Here is a 20022-nt window from a genome sequence, read left to right on the forward strand (position 1 = left end):
GTCATTCCAAGCATGTGTGTCAATTTGTACCTCTCTACTTACATTATTCCGTGATTTATTCAGTTTTCAAATTTATACTGACTTTTTGATCACCCGGTACGATAGCACGTAAATATTGGTAAGGAGAGAAAGAAGTTGAGGTAGACACTGTAGCAGTGAACAACAGTGAAGACTCCCGAAGAAGACAAAAAGAAAAATTTGTCTGAGATCGGTGAAGGCAGTTATGGGCTTTTACTGGTGAGACCTCTCCGGGTATCCAGGAGGTGGTTCATACTCTGGCAAGATGATCGGTACATCTACATTTACAGCTACAGAAAGACGGTGCACCAAAATGATGTGTACTCACCGGTGGAAGTAGACGAGGATGTCGGCGCGGTCGCTGTTGACCTCCCGGAAGGTGAGCCGCGAGTTGTCGGACCAGATGCGGAGCGCCCTGTCCAGCTGGTAGCGCACCATGCCGGGGTCCAGGTCTCGCGGCTCCATCGTCCGCAAACTGCAACAAAAAACGGCCGTGTAACCTGACCGCCAGGGCGAGGCCGCCGCACGTTCCTTACCCCCGAGCCGCCTGAGCGCGGCAATACCCAGCTGCAGACGAGGGCCTAATGCTCTCGTGACTGCAGCCAATAAAGCGGAAATGGGGTGACCCAGAGGATGTAACAGGGTGTTCGTGTCTCCAGAGCTTATTTCAAACGTGAGTTTCCTCCTCGCTCCGGTCGAACGAGTAGTCTTCGAAATAATTCCATACACAGAATAGCAGTATCTCAGCTTGTATTTTCTCAGTTTTCATCTGATGTATCCAAGACAGAATATTTGCGCTTTAGTCCAGGCTGTTATAGTTGGTAGTTGTTTGAACTTTGAAATTCCAAGTCGCATAGCTTATTTATTCGGACTACCATACAGGGGTATACAAAATGACAGACCCAGTTTAATTTTTATTTCATGAAATACAAACTGGGTACGGGAAAAAGAGTAACTAACTAAAGTTTCAATTATCACCGCCACAGCGCTGGTAATGAGTCCCTAATTACAGTGCAGAGAGTATTTTGTCTCCGATCCGGCTTTGAACCACCAACAAGGAAAAGTATATGTCGCTAGCTGAAGTAGCGTCAACAAACTGGGCGTGTCTGCAAAAAAAGAAGCACGAACTGACCAGTGTTTATGAACTTTAGAATTTCCTGTTTCCACCTGGCCAGCCGGGATGGCCGAGCGGTTCTAGGCGCTACGGTCTGTAGCTGCGCGACCGCTACGGTAGCAGGTTCGAATCCTGCCTCGGGCATGGATGTGTGTGATGTCCTTAGGTTAGTTAGGTTTAATTAGTTCTAAGTTCTAGGGGACTGGTGACCTCAGAAGTTGTCCCATAGTACTCAAAGCCATTTTAACCATTTTTGTTTCCACCTGTATACTGATCATTCGTCTTCAATTTATATTTCATAAAATAAAAATTAATTAAGTAGGATATAACTTTTTTGATAACCCTTCAGGTGAACTTTAATACATCAGCCTGGGGCTTCGAATTTCAAATTCACAAGCTACCAACCTATACTAATCACCTCTTTAGCCGCGCGGGATTAGCCGAGCGGTCTCAGGCGCTGCAGTCGTGGACTGTGCAGCTGGTCCCGGCGGAGGTTCGAGTCTTCCCTCGGGCTTGGGTGTGTGTGTTTGTCCTTAGGATAATTTAGGTTAAGTAGTGTGTAAGCTTAGGGACTGATGACCTTAGCAGTTAAGTCCCATAAGATTTCACACACAATTTTTTCACCTCTTTACAACATAACGGTCTTTCTGGCAGCCAGCTTATACACTGATAAAAAAAATCGCAACACCAACAAATAATTAATTTACAGTAATGAAATTTTGGGAAAGCATTTGTTTAGCTAACATATTTAAGCGATTAACACTGCAGGATCACAGGTTGATGTAAGTGCGAGGTAAGCAATTGAAGATGTGAAATGCTGGAACCTTAATAACCGGTGTAACTGGCTGAATGCAAGCATGAAAACGTGCATGCATTGTGTTGTACTGTTACCGGATGTCAGTTTGTGGATGAAGTTCGACGCCTATTGCACGTGGCCGGTCAATACAGGCATGGTTAATGCTGTTTGTGGATGACGCTAGAGTTGCCATCCGACAATGTCCCATACGTGCTCTATTGGAGACAGATCTGTTGATCGACCAGGCCTATGAAACATATCGACACACTGTAGAGCATGATGGATTACAACAGCGGTTTGTTGGCGAGAGTTACTGTTGAAAAACACCCCCGGAATGCTGTTCATGAATGTTAGCTCAACAGGCCGAATCACCTGACTGACGTACAAATTTGCAGGCTAGTTGCTTGAGATAACCTCGAGAGTGCTCCTGCTCTTACGAAACCGCACCCCAGACCATAACTCCAGCACGCAGACTGATGGCGGGCCCTCAACTGGTCTCCTATTCAACAAATGGCCGCCACTGGCACCGAGAGAGGAGCAGCTTTCATCGAAAAACACAACAGACCTCTATTCTTCTCCTCAATGAACTGTTGCTTGACACCACGGAAGTCGCACACGGCAGTGGGCTGGGGTCAGTGTAATGTAGACTACAACACGTCTGGCTCGGAGGTGTTCTTCAGTTGTAACAGTTGTTTGTGTCGCTGTTGTGCCAAATGCCGCTCAGATTGCTGTTGCAGACGCAGTATGACGCGCCACAGCCATACGCCGAACACAATGGGCCTTCCCCTCGCTAGTGCCACATGGGCGTCCAGAGTTCGGTCTTCATGAGACCGTACATTCTCTTGACCACTGCTGCCAGCGATCACGTACAGTGCCTACATTCCTGCCACGTTCTTCTGCAGAACAGCTGAAGGAACACCCAGCTTCTCGTAGCCCTACTACACGATCTCATTCAAACTCACTGAGGTGTTGAAAATGGCATTCTTATCTGACTTCAACTCACCTCGTCCAATCTCAAAGATAATCAATGCTCATGACCGTTACAGCTTGTATCTTGCGAACCATGGATGAAGGGTATCAGACGGATGCCATATTCCTTGACTTCCGGAAAGAGTTTGACTCGGTGCCCCACTGCAGACTCCTAACTAAGGTACGAGCATATGGGATTGGTTCCCAAGTATGTGAGTGGCTCGAAGACTTGTTAAGTAATAGAACCCAGTACGTTGTCCTCGATGGTGAGTGTTCATCGGAAGTGAGGGTATCATCTGGAGTGCCCCAGGGAAGTGTTGTAGGTCCGCTGTTGTTTTGTATCTACATAAGTGGTGATCTTTTGGATAGGGTGGATAGCAATGTGCGGCTGTTTGCTGATGATGCTGTGGTGTACGGGAAGGTGTCGTCGTTGAGTGACTGTAGGAGGATACAAGATGACTTGGACAGGATTTGTGATTGGTGTAAAGAATGGCAGCTAACTCTAAATATAGATAAATGGAAATTAATGCAGATGAATAGGACAAAGAATCCTGTAATGTTTGAATACTCCATTAGTAGTGTAGCGCTTGACACAGTCCGTCGATTAAATATTTGGGCGTAACATTGCAGAGCGATATGAAGTGGACAAGGACGTAATGGCAGTTGTGGGGAAGGCAGATAGTCTTCTTCGGTTTATTGGAAGAATTTTGGGAAGATGTGGTTCATCTGCAAAGGAGACCGCTTATAAAACATTAATACGACCTATCCTTGAGTACTGCTCGAGCGTTTTGGATCCCTATCAGGTCGGATTGAGGGAGGACATAGAAGCAATTGAGAGGTGGGCTTCTAGATTTGTTACTGGTAGCTTTGATCATCACGTGAGTGTTACGGAAATGCTTCAGGAACTCGGGTGGGAGTCTCTAGAGGAAAGGAGGCGTTCTTTTCGTGAATCACTACTGAGGAAATTAAGAGAACCAGTATTTGAGGCTGACTGCAGTACAATTTTACTGCCGCCAACTTACATTTCGCGGAAAGACCGCAAAGATAAGATAAGAGAGATTAGGGCTCGTACAGAGGCATATAGGCAGTCATTTTTCCCTCGTTCTGTTTGGGAGTGGAACAGGGAGAGAAGATGCTAGTTGTGGTACGAGGTACCCTCCGCCACGCACCGTATGGTGGACTGCGGAGTATGTATGTAGATGTAGATCTAAAGTAAACATGACTTACACCCTCATAGTGGAGCTACTACGACCTCTCTTGGGAGGCTGGCGCGAAATTCAAATAGACATCACCCTTCAGAAACACGCCTACCAACTTTCATTATGTCACACACCTCCTTCTTGGTGTTACGATTCTTTTTTCCGTCAGTGTATTTAGAATACACCAACCATGTGCAACCCCATTCGCACTCATTACACATCGTAACGAGGTATCTTCCGTGAAGACTCTCTGAAGCCAACATATACAGCATCGCATCGACACTTATTAAAGCATATATTCTTAAGGTATATCTAGCCGGCGGAGTGAGATATGTTGCGTGTATTACCGTTCACTTTATAAAACTGAAAATTGTAGCAGCATCCATTCGGATGTTGCAGATTATCTGAATGATGAAAAACTTAATAACTGGTTCTATGTACAGATATGTAATGCATTGTACGTTAGAAAACTTAAATGTTTAGTGGTCTTTGATTATGCAATGAATGACATACTACTGGAAACAGTCATGTCACAGGCTCATGCTAATACTGAGAAAGTCCCGCTCTTCTGTGAAAGAGACTGCTTAAAATACAGTTGTACAGCTAAAAAAATAACAGATTGCCTTTCAAGTGCGTGGGATCTATACGAGGCTGGACTGACCTGGAGGCAAGCATTGTATGAGAAGAAGAGCAGCACTAAGGGACATCGGCTTGCTTCACTTGGGATTCAGTGTTATAGTGACGCTGAAACTTACAAAATACCTACCAACCAAAGAAAGATATTTAGTAATTTAGAAAATTCGGGGTTCTTGTTTCCCAGCCTGGTAATTCAGTCCAGTCCCATAGGTCCATGTAAATTAGATTCCACTAATAACCGGTCGCACATTGCCAGTTAAGTAGTTCTTCACTTGCTACACCCGTGAATGGAGCGAGGAGAAACGAAGTTTAACATCCAGTCGATGTCGAGGTCGTTAGAGACGGGCTAGTAGCAAAAAGGTATTACCATACTCACATTCGTCGGAGGTGAATCGGGGAACCCGCAGAAAACCTAAATCTGTTGGCTTAAGAGAATTTCAACACCACCACTTCCGCAACGTAAGGAGAGCTCCTAATAAATGGACTGGAAAATGAGATCTATGATACTCTCTGTACAGTGACGCAAATGTAGAACGTCAAGTAAAATAAATGCAAAATCATCGTTGGAAGCTGTATACATCCGACTACCGAAAGCTTGTTTTTTTTTTTTTAATAATAATATACAGGCTGTTTTTAAATGCTTCATTCGGCATCAAAAGACTATATCTGCTGCATAAATGAAGACAGAAACTTCAGGACAATTGTAACTTAAGCTTAGTACTAAAAAGTTTTTATTTTCAAACGAACTTCTCATTTTTTGCAAGGATACACTGCTCAAAAGATTTAGGGGAACACCTATATCAACGCCTGGCATCTTAAATCTATTCTGATACAGGCGGTATCTGTGGTCTTATTAAGTAACTTCGGATTTTTACTTTTAATGTGTGCAACAACCAAAGTCATTTGCCATAAAAAAAATGGCTCTGAGCACCATGGGACTTAACATCTGTGATCATCAGTCCCCTAGAACTTAGAACTACTTAAACCTAACTAACTTAAGGAAATCACACACATCGATGCCCGAGGCAGGATTCGAACCTGCGACCGTAGCCGTCACGCGGTTCCAGACTGAAGCGCCTAGAACCGCACAGCCACACCGGCCGGCCATTTGCCATCCATCGGCTGTGCTATGCATTACAGTATCAGGGGACCCCTCAGAAGGACTTGAGTACCAGCATCCAAGCGTTTGAGGTACACAGACGGCAGTTATCAGTTGTGGAACTATATAGGTCCTATGATACATGAGACAATGACTGGAAGTAGATTTTTGATTGACAGTAGGAGCTGAAGATAACGCAAATTTAGCGTTGAAACTATTCGTGTAAGCAATAAATACTTTGAAAAGACGGCTGCTGTCTTCCATTTCTGTTGTTTATAATGTCAGCCGCTATCCTCTGCCCACAGGAAGGGTGGACTTTCACAAGGATCTTTTTGTCCATGTTCGCCTTACTTCTAGGCAGTACATCAAACGGATCCTGTGGGACCATGTGGTGATTGCTGCATATTGCGGTAGCCCTGAATTCCTTCTTAAGCACGATAATGCCAGGGCCTATGTGGCAGGCGTCATCACGGATGTCTTTTGAAACCTGGGCATTGAGGTAATGGAATGACCATTGGTGAGTCACGACTTAAACACCATCGAGCACGTGTGGGACATAGACGAGTTCGTGGTCGTCCTCCAAGTATTCATAGAATGGGTGCGGATACCACAGGCAGGCCTCCGTAGGCTTACACGGTGCACGCCACGTAGGCGTAAGGCGGTGATAAACGCTCACGGTGCTGAACCTCTCGAAGTCCAATGGAAAGAACTCTGGACCAAGGGATGAATGATTGTTTCCGCTATGTTTTCGACACCTGTTGGGCATGTAATGATGTTTTGATGTGTACTTAACTTTCGAAAGATAAAGATATAATTGGGTAACGTATCCAGGCCTCAATTATTGCTCAATGGAGTAAGGCAGATGGCCAAAGCCGTATTCCCCGAATTCTCCTGAACAGTGTATACCATTTTCATGCAAGCATATGCTATCTTGGATACTTTTCACAATTACGTTCAGGATCAAAGTTTTCATTTACTTTTCACAAACGTTCTGTGACTCCTCCACTGGAGATAACACAAGGCTCCAGATGACAGTCCAACATGTTCATGTTTTTGCGAGCATTTTTGGAGTTCACTGCTGTCGGTAAGCAGCGTCGCAGTTCATTCAAAGCTGTCAGAAGGGGAGGAGCGTAAAACCATTCTTTCACAACATACACTACTGGCCATTAAAATTGCTACACCACGAAGATGACGTGCTACAGACGCGAAATTTAACCGACAGGAAGAAGATCCTGTGATATCCAAATGATTAGCTTTTCAGAGCATTCACACAAGGTTGGCGCCGGTGGCGACACCTACAACGTGCTTCCAACCGATTTCTCATATACAAAGAGCAGTTGACCGGCGTTGCCTGGTGAAATGTTGTTGTGATGCCTCGTGTAAGGAGGAGAAATGCGTACCATCACGTTTCCGACTTTGTTAAAGGTCGGATTGTAGCTTACCGCGATTGCGGTTTATCGTATCGCGATATTGCTGCTCGCGTTGGTCGAGATCCAATGACTGTTAGCAGAGTATGGAATCGGTGGGTTCAGGAGGGCAATACGGGACGCCGTGTTGGATCCCAACGGCCTCGCATCACTAGCAGTCGAGATGACAGGCATCTTATCCGAACGGCTGTAACGAATTGCCGACCGCGGTGGTCTAGCGGTTCTAGGCGCGCAGTCCGGAACCGCGCGACTGCTACGGTCGCAGGTTCGAATCCTGCCTCGGGCACGGATGTGTGTGATGTCCTTAGGTTAGTTCGGTTTAAGTAGTTCTAAGTTCTAGGGGACTGATGACCACAGATGTTAAGTCCCATAGTGCTCAGAACCATTTGAACCATTTGTAACGAATTGTGCAGCTATGTCTCGATCCCTGAGTCAACAGATGGGGACGTTTGCAGGACAACAAGCATGTGCACGAACAGCTGGACGACGTTTGCAGCAGTATGGACTATCAGCTCGGAGACCATGACTGCGGTTACCCTTGACGCTGCATCACAGACAGGAGCGCCTGCGATGGTGTACTCAACGACGAACCTGGGTGCACGAATGGCAAAACGTCACTTTTTTGGATGAATCCAGTTTCTGTTTACAGCATCATGATGGTCGCATCCGTGTTTGGCGACATCGCGGCGAACGCACATTGGAAGCGTGTATTCGTCATCGCCATACTGGCCTATCACCCGGCCTGATGGTATGGGGTGTCATTGGTTACACGTCTCGGTCACCTCTTGTTTGTTCGCATTGACGGCACTCTGAACAGTGGACGTTACATTTCAGATGTGTTACGACCCGTGGCTCTACCCTTCATTCGATCCCTGCGAAATCCTACATTTCAGCACGTCCGCATGTTGCAGGTGCTGTACGGGCCTTTCTGGATACAGAAAATGTTCGACTGCTGCCCTGGCCAGCACATTCTCCAGATCTCTTACCAACTGAAAATGTCTGGTCAATGGCGGCCGAGCAACTAGCTCGTCACAATACGCCAGTCACTACTCTTGATGAACTGTGGTATCGTGTTGAAGCTGCATGGGCAGCTGTACTTGTACTCGCCATCCAAGCTCTGTTAGACTCAATGCCCAGGCGTATCAAGGCCGTTATTACGGCTAGAGGTGGTTGTTCTGGATACTGATTTCTCAGGATCTATGCACCCAAACTGCGTGAAAATGTAATTACATGTCAGTTCTAGTATAATATCATTGTCCAATGAATACCCGTCTATCATCTGCATTTCTTCTTGGTGTAGCAATTGTAATGGCCAATAGTGTATATGATCCCCATCCCCATCGGCAAAAAAAGTCGCATTCCGTAATATTGATCCGTACGCCCATTCCATCGTTGAAGAGGTACAGCGCCGTATTCACAACGAAAAGAACGCCGCATAGTCTTAATTCAGTTGCACCTGTTGAAACGGAGAATGCAAGACGCTTTTTGTTGTTAGCCTGTGCCATCTCGACTTGAGACACAACGGTGACTGAGCGAGCTAGCTACTCCATGGAGAACACTACCGGCAACCACATGAAGCGGCAACTTACAACTGGTGTTGAGGTAAACTTCCAGTTTCGATACACAGGCTAAAATCCACCAAATTTCCTTCTACATTCATGTACAAAAATATAGTTTTGCAAAACTGGATTAACACTTTTGAAACATCCTGCAATCCAATAGCAAGTATTAGATCGCCACCAGATAAAGACTGACAGCTTTGCGTCATGGCTGGCACCATTTGTGGAGTGAGAGTGGAGGAAATCCCACAGAGAAGACCGCAGCTGCGTTAGAACTCGTGTTCCTGGCGGAAAGGAGATTATTTCGTAAATGTGGAAGTAACTGTCGTCTTGCTTCAGAGAAAAAAATAAGTTTGGTGATTAGAAGACACGCTGAAATAAGTTTTCAACTTCGTCCATAGAGTACAATGATACAACATTAATTACGTTTAGCGGCATCTTCACCTACATCTACATCTACATTTATACTCCGCAAGCCACCCAACGGTGTGTGGTGGAGGGCACTTTACGTGCCACTGTCATTACCTCCCTTTTCTGTTCCAGTCGCGTATGGTCCGCGGGAAGAACGACTGCCGGAAAGCCTCCGTGCGCGCTCGAATCTCTCTAATTTTACATTCGTGATCTCCTCGGGAGGTATAAGTACGGGGAAGCCATATATTCGATACCTCATCCAGAAACGCACCCTCTCGAAATCTGGACAGTAAGCTACACCGCGATGCAGAGCGCCTCTCTTGCAGAGTCCGCCATTTGAGTTTGCTAAACATCTCCGTAACGCTGTCAGGCTTACCAAATAACCATGTGACGAAACGCGTCGCTCTTCTTTGGATCTTCTCTATCTCCTCCGTCAACCCGACCTGGTACGGATTCCACACTGATGAGCAATACTCGAGCAATACTCAAGTATAGGTCGAACGAGTGTTCTGTAAGCCACCTCCTTTGTTGATGGATTACATTTTCTAAGCACTCTCGCAATGAATCTCAACCTGGTACCCGCCTTACCAACAATTAATTTTATCTGATCATTCCACTTCAAATCGTTCCGCACGCATACTCCCAGATATTTTACAGAAGTAACTGCTACCAGTGTTTGTTCCGCTATCATATAATCATGCAATAAAGGATCCTTCTTTCTATGTATTCGCAATACATTACATTTGTGTATGTTAAGTGTCAGTTGCCACTCCCTGCACCAAGTGCCTATCCGCTGCAGATCTTCCTGCATTTCGCTACAATTTTCTAATGCAGCAACTTCTCTGTATACTACAGTATCATCCGCGAAAAGCCGCACGGAACTTCCGACACTATCTACTATGTCATTTATATATATTGTGAAAAGCAATGGTCCCACAACACTCCCCTGTGGCACGCCAGAGGTTACTTTAACGTCTGTAGACGTCTCTCCATTTAGAACAACATGCAGTATTCTTTAAAAAATGTATAGTTTTATTGAAAGCGCGAAAGAAAATGCAGGCAATGAGAATGTAATTAATCTGGCAACTGCTTTAGTTTCTATTGGCATTATCCTTCGGATACGCCGTAGCCAGTGGCAAGCTGGAAGCGCGCCGTGCTGTGTTCAGGAGGCAGGCCATTTGGGCTGCGCCCCGAGCTAAATGCGCTCTTGGGGTACTTCCGACGGAATCGATAGCAACAGCAATAGCAGTAGTGCTGGCGGAGGCGAGGCGAGTCGAGATTGGCTGCTCTGGGATTCCATCCGGCCGCTAAGTGGCTGCCTAGCCTTCCGGCGAGTGCCCGGTTCACCCCGGCGCCTCGCCTCGGCTCTGGCCCGTGACCCGATGCCTGTCCCGCCACGTCGGCGATGGCCGTCGACTTTCACCTGTGCTACGGTCAACTTGTCCCCGTGGTGAGGAGTGACAGCTCGGAATCATATCACATGCATGCTGCTGCCATTCCAGTACTAAGGTTCAGTGCCCATTTCGACTGACTGGTCATTCTTTCCAATGAAGCTCAGAGATTACATGTGATCAGTAAGTGGGCCCCGTGTACATCCCATCCCTCAGTATTATTTATTTATCGTATAGGCATTTACTAGAGGTGTCAAGCGAGCGAACAAGTTGCTTTGCTGTGGAATGAGTGAATACAATGAATGTAAGTATCAGTACATAGAATTAGGGTTGTAAAACTACTGTAGGCTACCAATGACAATCGTAAGTAAGCGTAGGCTCCTCTAGTTTCAAATGGCTCTGAGCACTATGGGACTTAACATCTGAGGTCATCAGTCCCTTAGAACTTAGAACTACTTAAACCTAACTAACCGAAGGACATCACACACATCCATGCCCGAGGCAGGATTCGAACCTGCGACCGTAGCGGTCGTGCGGTTCCGGACTGAAGCGCCTACAACCGCTCGGCCACGGCGGCTAGCCCTCTAGTTTCCCTTGTAGATTGGTCAGTTAATATCGTAGCTGCATTAACTGTACGTTAAGTGTGTTGCATAACTATTGGGCCTATCTTCAATTGCTCTGCGATCAGTGTCTTACTAGGTTTCTCTAGAAACAGGAAGCAGTGAACCATTTAGAAACGGAGTGAGGCTATATAATGGGCTGCATAACCTACGGAACATTTTTGTTCTACATAGTTTTTCTCCTATCTATTACTTTAAGAAAAAGCAGTATATACTGTATTGCCAAATTGAAACTGTCAATGTTCAATTCGGGTTTTATTCGAAAATTATCAATTTGTAACGTGAAACAGATGGATGATGAAGTAAAAATAAAAAATTATACAGAAAAATTATACAGAAAACGCAATCCTGATAAAAATGTAAAATTTAAAAAAATTATCAAACTTGGCTTCAATACTTCGTCAAGATTATATAAAACGTATTTCTGTTATTCGTAGACAACTTTCACACTTATAGATAGTAGCAGGAAACTATTGCCTTGATCATAATGAAGAACGTTCTATGAAACACAAAAGAACAACAATAATTATACAGATTTTTTTTATTTGTGCATGTGGAGTGTAATTGCATCAAAAGTAACTGCTTTGGTTACGTAAAAGCGCAGGACGCTTGCAATCAGCTAGTTTTGTTACTCGTAAAATGCCATTTATATTTTGTAGCCATATAAAACACACATTGGACTAGTACTGACCGATGTGCGGTTCCAATTCTGTGCAAAACAAACAAATAAAAAACAAAGAGAAGTCACCGGCTTCCAGTTTCTCTCTCACAGCTTCAGCTCTGTTTCTTTCCCTACCAGTGCTACCAGTACTATTGGTAATCCTACCATTTACAACTCGACGGAACCACTGTTTTCATAGATGGCAACTCTACAGACAAAGCGTCAATTGAACATAAAGACCGTATATGTGTCCTCCATCATGTTTGACACTTTATCCATATTTTGATCGCATATGATATGCAATTTCATGATGACCAGTTTCGGCTTCCTCCTATCATTAGATCACTGGAAGTATTCTCAAACACGTATCATCATCAAAGTCGGTATACACAGGCATATAACAAGTGCTCGTGTAAACAATACCACAGCCTTTCTTCAAATTTGCTACATCGAAATAGCATTTATAAGGAATAAAACTTAATGCTCTCATAATAGTGATTTTGTTGTTGGTGGTGGCGGTGGCTGTGGTCGTGGTCGTGGTCGTGTTGTTGTGGTTGTGGTGATGGTGGTCTTCAGTCTGAAAACTAGTTTGATGCAATTCTCCACGGTAGTCTATCCTGCGAAAGCCTCAATCTCTATATAATTAATGCAACCAACATCCTTTTGAAATTCCTGCCTTGGTCTCCCCACACGATTTTTTACTATAGAATGGGCGAATGCTCCCTTCTATTACGACTCTGACGATTTATTGATGCCACAGAATGTGTCCTGTCAACCGACCCCTTCTTTTTGTTAAGCTGAGCCACAAATTTACTCACCCCAAATTTATCCCATATTTCATCAGTTATTCGATCTATCCAACAAATCTTGAGCATCCGTCTGTAGCATCACATTTCAAAACCTATTCTCTTCTTGTATAAATTGTTTATCGTCCACGTTTCACTTCCGTATAGACAGATACTCTGAGATAAATTACTACAGGAAAGACTTTCTAGCACTTAAATTGATATTCGATGTAAATAAATTCCTTTTTCTCATAAATGGTTTCTTTGCTAGTCCCAATTTGCATTTTATATCGTCTCTGCTTCTGCCATCGTCATATTTCGCTGCCCAAATACCAGTACTCATCTACTAATTTTAGTGTCCCATTTTCTAATGTGATGTCCGTAGTACCACCTGATTTAATTCGATTATTTTCCTTTAGACACATTTCACTTTTGTTGATGTTTATTTTACAACTTCTTTTTAAGTCATTACTCATACCGCCGAAAGTCAAAATAACGTAGAGTCAAAGTCCATATTATCGTCCTACGCAATGATCTAGTGGAAGTGTGTCACTGTTCCAGAGCTGTTATCCATGCTGCTTATCCATGCTATGTGGACTCGCCAAAAAATACTTCGTCCATAATGGACTATCACGGGCTGCGACTGGGGCAAAAAAATCGTCAGTTTACTGCTGCAATCACTTCTTACATACAAAATGACATGCGCACCAAATATATCCCATAAATAGCAAATATTTCTCACAAAATTGCCAACACCTTTAACTATTATAATACTGCAAATTTTTTCACTGACAGTAAGTTATACTACAGATCGTTCCACACAGTCGAGAGCAACCCTGATATCTGATCCAACTCTTGTATTTATAAATTGTTTGTATTGAATGCTGTGTTCAATACGTAGTCCAAACAGGACCAGGACGTAACTGAAATGGCCGGTTTAAAACACACACACACACACACACACACACACACACACACACAAACGCCTTGCGATACGATACGCCTGACAGATCAGCAATCGCAACACACATCAAACACAAAGGATATAAATTTGAAAGAATGAACTACAACTTGAAAAACTGCACACGTTAAAGAAAGACCATACGACGGACATGCATCAGGAATTTGATTTTTGCGATAGCCTATTAAATGAAAAACTGAATCCAACGCAGGCAACTTTAACAATTTCTGGAAAGTATTAATGTTTTATCAGTAAACTGCTAACGATATTTTATGTAGCCCACTTCTAATTTCAATTCTCACAGAAATAATATTCGTAATTAGATTAACGAGCGTGGCGCAGTAATTAAAACCTGTCAATACCTACAAATTTCATTTTACCTTACAATTAAAATAATTTCATACTGCTGTATTATTACACATAATTAAGAGTTATGTAACAACAGATATGTATAAAGTGTCTCTTGATGATGTCGCAGCACACAGCGTGGACCGCTCAAGACGCCGAAGTGGCGTCCAATACAAAGTCTTGAACCAGATGGGTGAGTCTATTATTAATATTATTATTATTATTATTATAGCATATAGAAAATGTATTCTTCCAGATTTCCTATAAGTGCAGATTCTACAAAGATTCAGCACTGTAGGGCAAAACTATACAAAATCTTCTTTGCACATTGCTTTATGCTAAACAGGTGACACATGCGCACGTCACCAGTGATGACATCAAACCATTTTAATCCACGATTTGAACAGACTACCAGGATGAGCTTCTCTGCACTAACAAGTTTTAGCAACCTAAGCTGTGGAGGACAGCCACAGTACAGCTAATGAACGCGAACTCTGCGCACGTACAAGTCAAATTCAACTAATAATTCGCAGCACTTGCCGATAAACGGAAAACTAGTTAACGATACATACATATGGCACTGTTCCTTCAGTTCGTTGCGTTTGTGTTGTTGCTTCTGAGAACAAAGCTTAGCTATGATGTTTTTCAAAGACTGCGTCTGTCAATCGTTACTTTGAAAATTGTATTTGTAAATACGCTGACTTAAATGTAAATGGTTACACGATGAACATGTTTACTGAACGCTACAAAACTGATACTCCAGTATTTCCGTACTGCTGGGATGTGTTGATTAAAATTTCAGCCTTATGCGAGCTTATTCTTAGCACAGGCAAAAAAGCTATTCTTACAGATGAAGAATGATGTGAGTGCATGATAATTACTGTGTCACCTACCGTTAATGGAGCTTTTCAGGCGGAGATCGCAACACGGTACGTCATGAAGATCACAGTCCCAACAAACAATTCAAGGCCAGACTCGCAACTGGAATATTACACTATTTTGCAGCACATTTGCCCGTTAGTGTAGAACAACATTTGTTCGCCAGCGTATCAGTTCGTGATAGGACTCTCCTACAATTAGGAATTGGACACGTTACGTACACGTTATTGTAAAAATGAATGCTTTGGATATTATATACGCTTCTTCACAGTCCATCAGCGCGAGATTTGCTAGATATACTCACTAGCTAGCAGCTTGTCTTTTACGGTAAGATTTTGGATTGTAATTGGGTCGGTTTGTTCAAGCAGAAAAAAGGTGAAAGAGTTCCCACAAAAACTAAAGGGATTGTTTTTAGTTACAGTTTGACTTCCCTACTCTTTAGTTATTATCTCAAGATTACTTTTTTGTGGTTCAAGAGCAAGAAGCTGGTTAAGAGATACAGTGGAGACGGTTAGCGGAGAGTAATTTCAGGTACAGTGATCGAATCAGGGGGTGCTTCAAGTGCAATCAGATTTCACAATGACTGAATTGCTGTAGGATTTGTATCTACAGGATCTATTGCCCCTACCGACGGGATTTATGTAACCCGCAAAAACTTCAAAAATCACGTGCAAAACTATCATATTCTCTCGCTCGCTACGCGCAAACTATTGGTCCTACAGAAAAAAAATTAACAGGACCTTTCTGAACGAAATTTAATGTAGTTAAATCTTATACTGGGATATGTTATCGCTGGAGGCGACAGTTTTCGAGTTATTCAAGAAAAAAATACGTTTTTCTTGACTAACTCCAAAACTGTGTCCTCCAGCAGAAACGTATCCCAGTACAAAACTGAACTACATGAAATTCCCTACAAAAAGGTAAAGCTGTTGTATCCTTTCCTGACGCCCACAACTTTTGTAGCTGGTGTCTGATATTCTGGATTCTGGCACTGAGAAGTAGCTGGTCTCCCACATGTTTTATTAGGGGCAAACGTTGCTGACCACGGGAATAGCTCATCACGCAGACGGTTCATAGAGACACATGCCACATGTGGTCGAGCATTGTCTTCTTGAAAAATGGCACCACGATACTGTCACATGACAGGCAATACATGATGATACAGGATGTCCATAAACTACCGCTGTGTTGTACGAGTTCCCTCAATCACTACCAGTCACATCCAGGAATCACCCCGCTGGTTCCCCACCAGGAGTAACACTGCTGTGCCTCTCGAAAACACTAGAAGAAGGGGACCTCTCCCTAGACAGCCGCTATACCTGCCGCCCATGGTCATCCATAGTAGTGCAGAACCGCAATTTACAAAGCAACACCATCCATGAGCAGTCCATGCTTTGCGGTTACAGTACAATTCCAAACGCAGCCGTTTATGTTGTGGTGTTACAGACTGTTACACCTAGGAAGGTGATTCCCTAGTCTCTAGTCTCTAACCAATGCTGCGGCTTGATACAGTGTTGCAAGGGAGTCCATCACTTGCTCTCGGAAGACACGCGCATATGTGAAGGGGTCATAATGGGCTTGGTACACAGTACGACGATGCTCCCTCGTGGTCAGATGTGGTCGACCAGAACCTTCACGACGAATATGCCTGCCCTCAGGTTCCCATTTAGTCCAAAGTCTGGCCACTGTCACATCCCAATGCCATACAAATCCTTATCTTGCATCAGCTGCGCAGACACCTACAACGAGGCCTCTTCAAACCCTGCCACGTGCTGATAAAGCTGTCTCAACGGGTATGCGGCATGTCCACGTCCTTCACAGTGGTCACTCTCCATCTGATGCTTTTCATATCCTTTGTATTCCGCCTTCGACTGGTAACAACCCTGTCAGAGTGAACTGAGACTGCCGGCCGAAGTGGCCGAGCGGTTCTACGCGCTACAGTCTGGAACCGCGCGACCGCTACGGTCGCAGGTTCGAATCCTGCCTCGGGCATGGATGTGTGTGATGTCCTTAGGTTAGTTAGGTTTAAGTAGTTCTAAGTTCTAGGGGACTGGTGACCTCAGATGTTTAAGTCCCATAGTGCTAAGAGCCATTTGAACCATTTTTGAAGAACTGAGACTCTACGTCATTTACATATCCGCCGATATTGTGTACGTGTAGGAAGTTACATTAAAAACCTAGCACCTCTTCTGGGTGATTCACTTTATTTGTCGGACAATACGTGTGACGTGTTTCTTACAGGGGGACAATTACTGACCTATATGAAAGAAAATGTAAATTACAAACTACGGCGTGCACACAATTTATTCAACACGTAAAAGTCACTACAGATATTCAGATTTATGGTATGACATGTTCGATATGGCTGCCATCATTGGCGATGATGTGGCGCAGACGAATAGCGAAATTCTGCTTAACAGTCTGAAGTGTCGGAACGTCTATGCTGTGGATGACCTCCTGAACGGCTGTTTTCGGCTCAGCGCTGGTTTTGGGGTTACTGTTGTACATCTTGTCTTAAACACAGCCCCACAAAAAGGGGTCGCATGTGTTCAGTTCGGGAGAATATGGCGGCCAATGTAGGCCTATTTTAGTGGCCTGCGCTTCAGTCCGGAACAGCGCGAACTCTACGGTCGCAGGTTCGAATCCTGCCTCGGACATGGATGTGTGTGATGTCCTTAGGTTAGTTAGGTTTAAGTAGTTCTAAGTTCTAGGTGACTGATGACCTCTGCTGTTAAGTCCCATAGTGCTCAGAGCCATTTGAACCTTTTTTTTTGTGTGTGTCCTCTGGGTACCCCGGAGCCAGAATGTGGTCCCCAAAGTACTCCTCCAGGACATCAAACACACTCCTGCTTCGATGGGGTCGAGCTCCGTCTTACATGAACCACATCTTGTCGAAATCAGAGCCACTTTGGATAATGGGGATGATTTCATCTTCCAAGACCTTCACCTACTGTTTGGTAGTCACCGTGCCATTAAGGAATATCGCGCCGATTATTCCGTGACAACACTGGATACCACATAGTCACCCGTTGAGGATAAAGAGACTTCTCGATCGCGAAATGCGGATTCTGAGTCCCCCAAATGTGCCAATTTTTCTTACTGACGAACCCATCTAAATGAAAGTTGGCTTCCTCGCTAAATCAAACCATACAGCGCACATTACTTCCCATCATGCCCCGCGGCTAACCTATTTTCAGAGGTGACCTGTCTCTAGACCACAGTCTTCCTATTTTAACAGCAGAGAAATATGGTGTCTGCTGGGTATTGCGTGCTGCGCCCCGCAGGTGCGCGGTGTGGTGGCTGGTGCGGGGTGGGCGCGGTGGATGTGGCTGCGCTTCCGGCAGGGCGGCGGCCTCTTCCGCCGCATTGTGCGGGCGCCCCGCCACAGCGACAGCCGCCAGGAAATTCTCTCGCCGTCAAACAACCACAGGTATGCCACTTGGTACCACAGCCGCAGATGCAGATGACATTCTCGTCCAGTGCGACTATTGGCTGTATGTTGTAGTGCGCCTCGTCTATTACGGTAGCAGATATTCTTCATACTTCTCGAGAAGAGAAGCTGTTTTAGAGTCGTGACACTAGCAAGCGTTAACGACCAAGTCACTGACTGCTGGCTAATCTCACGGGGCACTCGCTGCAATGTCTCTAGATGTAAGGTACCCCTTATTCCCGAACCAGATCTTATTTCGCATATTTGCCAAATGTAAATTTTATGCTGGGTCTGCAGATATCAGTAGCATTCAGTGAGCTCGAGCAATGTTGCAGAATGCATTAGCAGGGCATAATATTTCAGTTATCACGCTAGCTGAGTAACCACAGGACCACCCACGGCAGTGACTAGCCGTAAGGAGGACATGTACATCAGGGCACGCTACGTAGGAAAACCACGGCCATTCTGGCGCTAAGCAAATGATTTTGCTTCATAAATCATTTGCTAATAAAAGCCACTTTTTCCACTACAAGTATTAGGAGAAGCCCGCCGGTCACACACACCAATATTACTACGCAAGGAATCAGCCGTTTCGATAAACAAATTTATTTATTTAAACGTATGGCTAGGGTCCCCCGTCAGACAGACCGTTCACCGGATGCCGGCCTTTCAATTTGACGCCACTTCGGTGACCTGCTGTCGATGAGGATGATAGGATGATGATGAGGACAGCACAACACCCAATCCTTGGGCGGAGCCGGGAATCAAACCCAGGCCCAGAGGATTGACAATCCGTCACGCTGACCATTCAGCTACCGGGGACGGACAATAAACAAATGGATAATATTTAAGCTAACGAAGTTGTACGAATAGCTACGTTGTTTCACGATTGTAAGTATGACATCAACTGAGCGCCATACTCGCCAATCGCCGATATGGCGTCCACCGAGTAAGTTTTGTCCATGCTCTCGAAAAGAGCTCGTTTCTGTGTTAATAAGTGATGTACTGTTTCACTATTGTCAATTCACGGTATTTTTCGCAAATAAACGCACTGTAACGGCATCCACAGACGTAGAAACGCCCTTTCCAGAGAATTGTATGTCGCTGCTAGAGCTTCTGCGAGGGTCATCAACCACGGGAGCATCACGGCAAAACAGGTAAGAGGAAATCCTACGCGACGACTCAGATAATTGAAGGACGGATTGTCTTAATCTCTGCAAATCTCGGTTGGAAAAGGACAGTCATTGTGTACGGCTCTTATACCATCTTCTACGGACACGCTAGCTAGAATGAGACACTTCAGGAGTTTTAGTAAAGTGACGGGATCTTGCAAGTGGTTACAGTGACAACTGGGTTACCGAGAAAAGGGGCTATATATTCGGCAGTGCCTTTTACTTACTATCTCCAAACTAATTCCTAACTTCAATAACATACGTTAACATTAGAATGCAGCCTTAGGAGACTGATTGCATCACACAGCCATACAGGTACAGGTTTATGACACACCGTTGATCGACTTGTGTTATTACGCACTGGAAGTAATAGGACCGGGATCTGTCCAGGTGTAACTGACTGCGCAAGTGATTTCACGTTAAGGAATATGTTCACACTACAAACAGTTCAGCAGGGCGTAAGGAGCTCCGTCTGCTGATCTGAATCCCAGTCACCGTGTCTGGGATAGTCTTCGGGGCGCGTGACATTCGCAATCATTCTTTCCAC

At 44.6% G+C, this 20022-nt stretch overlaps 1 protein-coding gene across 3 annotated transcripts in view; it reads right to left on the reverse strand.

Annotated features, from left to right (window-relative positions):
- The window catches only part of LOC126249838 (matrix metalloproteinase-2-like), a 935541-nt gene that overhangs the window by 54943 nt on the left and 860576 nt on the right, over positions 1-20022 (reverse strand). For all 3 annotated transcript variants that reach the window (XM_049951509.1, XM_049951511.1, XM_049951510.1), the window contains one exon: positions 347-493. In XM_049951509.1, coding sequence (XP_049807466.1) covers positions 347-493 — 147 coding nt within the window. The remainder of the gene's footprint in view (positions 1-346; positions 494-20022) is intronic.

The sequence above is a fragment of the Schistocerca nitens genome, chromosome 1 (genome assembly GCF_023898315.1).
Source record: "Schistocerca nitens isolate TAMUIC-IGC-003100 chromosome 1, iqSchNite1.1, whole genome shotgun sequence".
NCBI lineage: Eukaryota > Metazoa > Arthropoda > Insecta > Orthoptera > Acrididae > Schistocerca > Schistocerca nitens.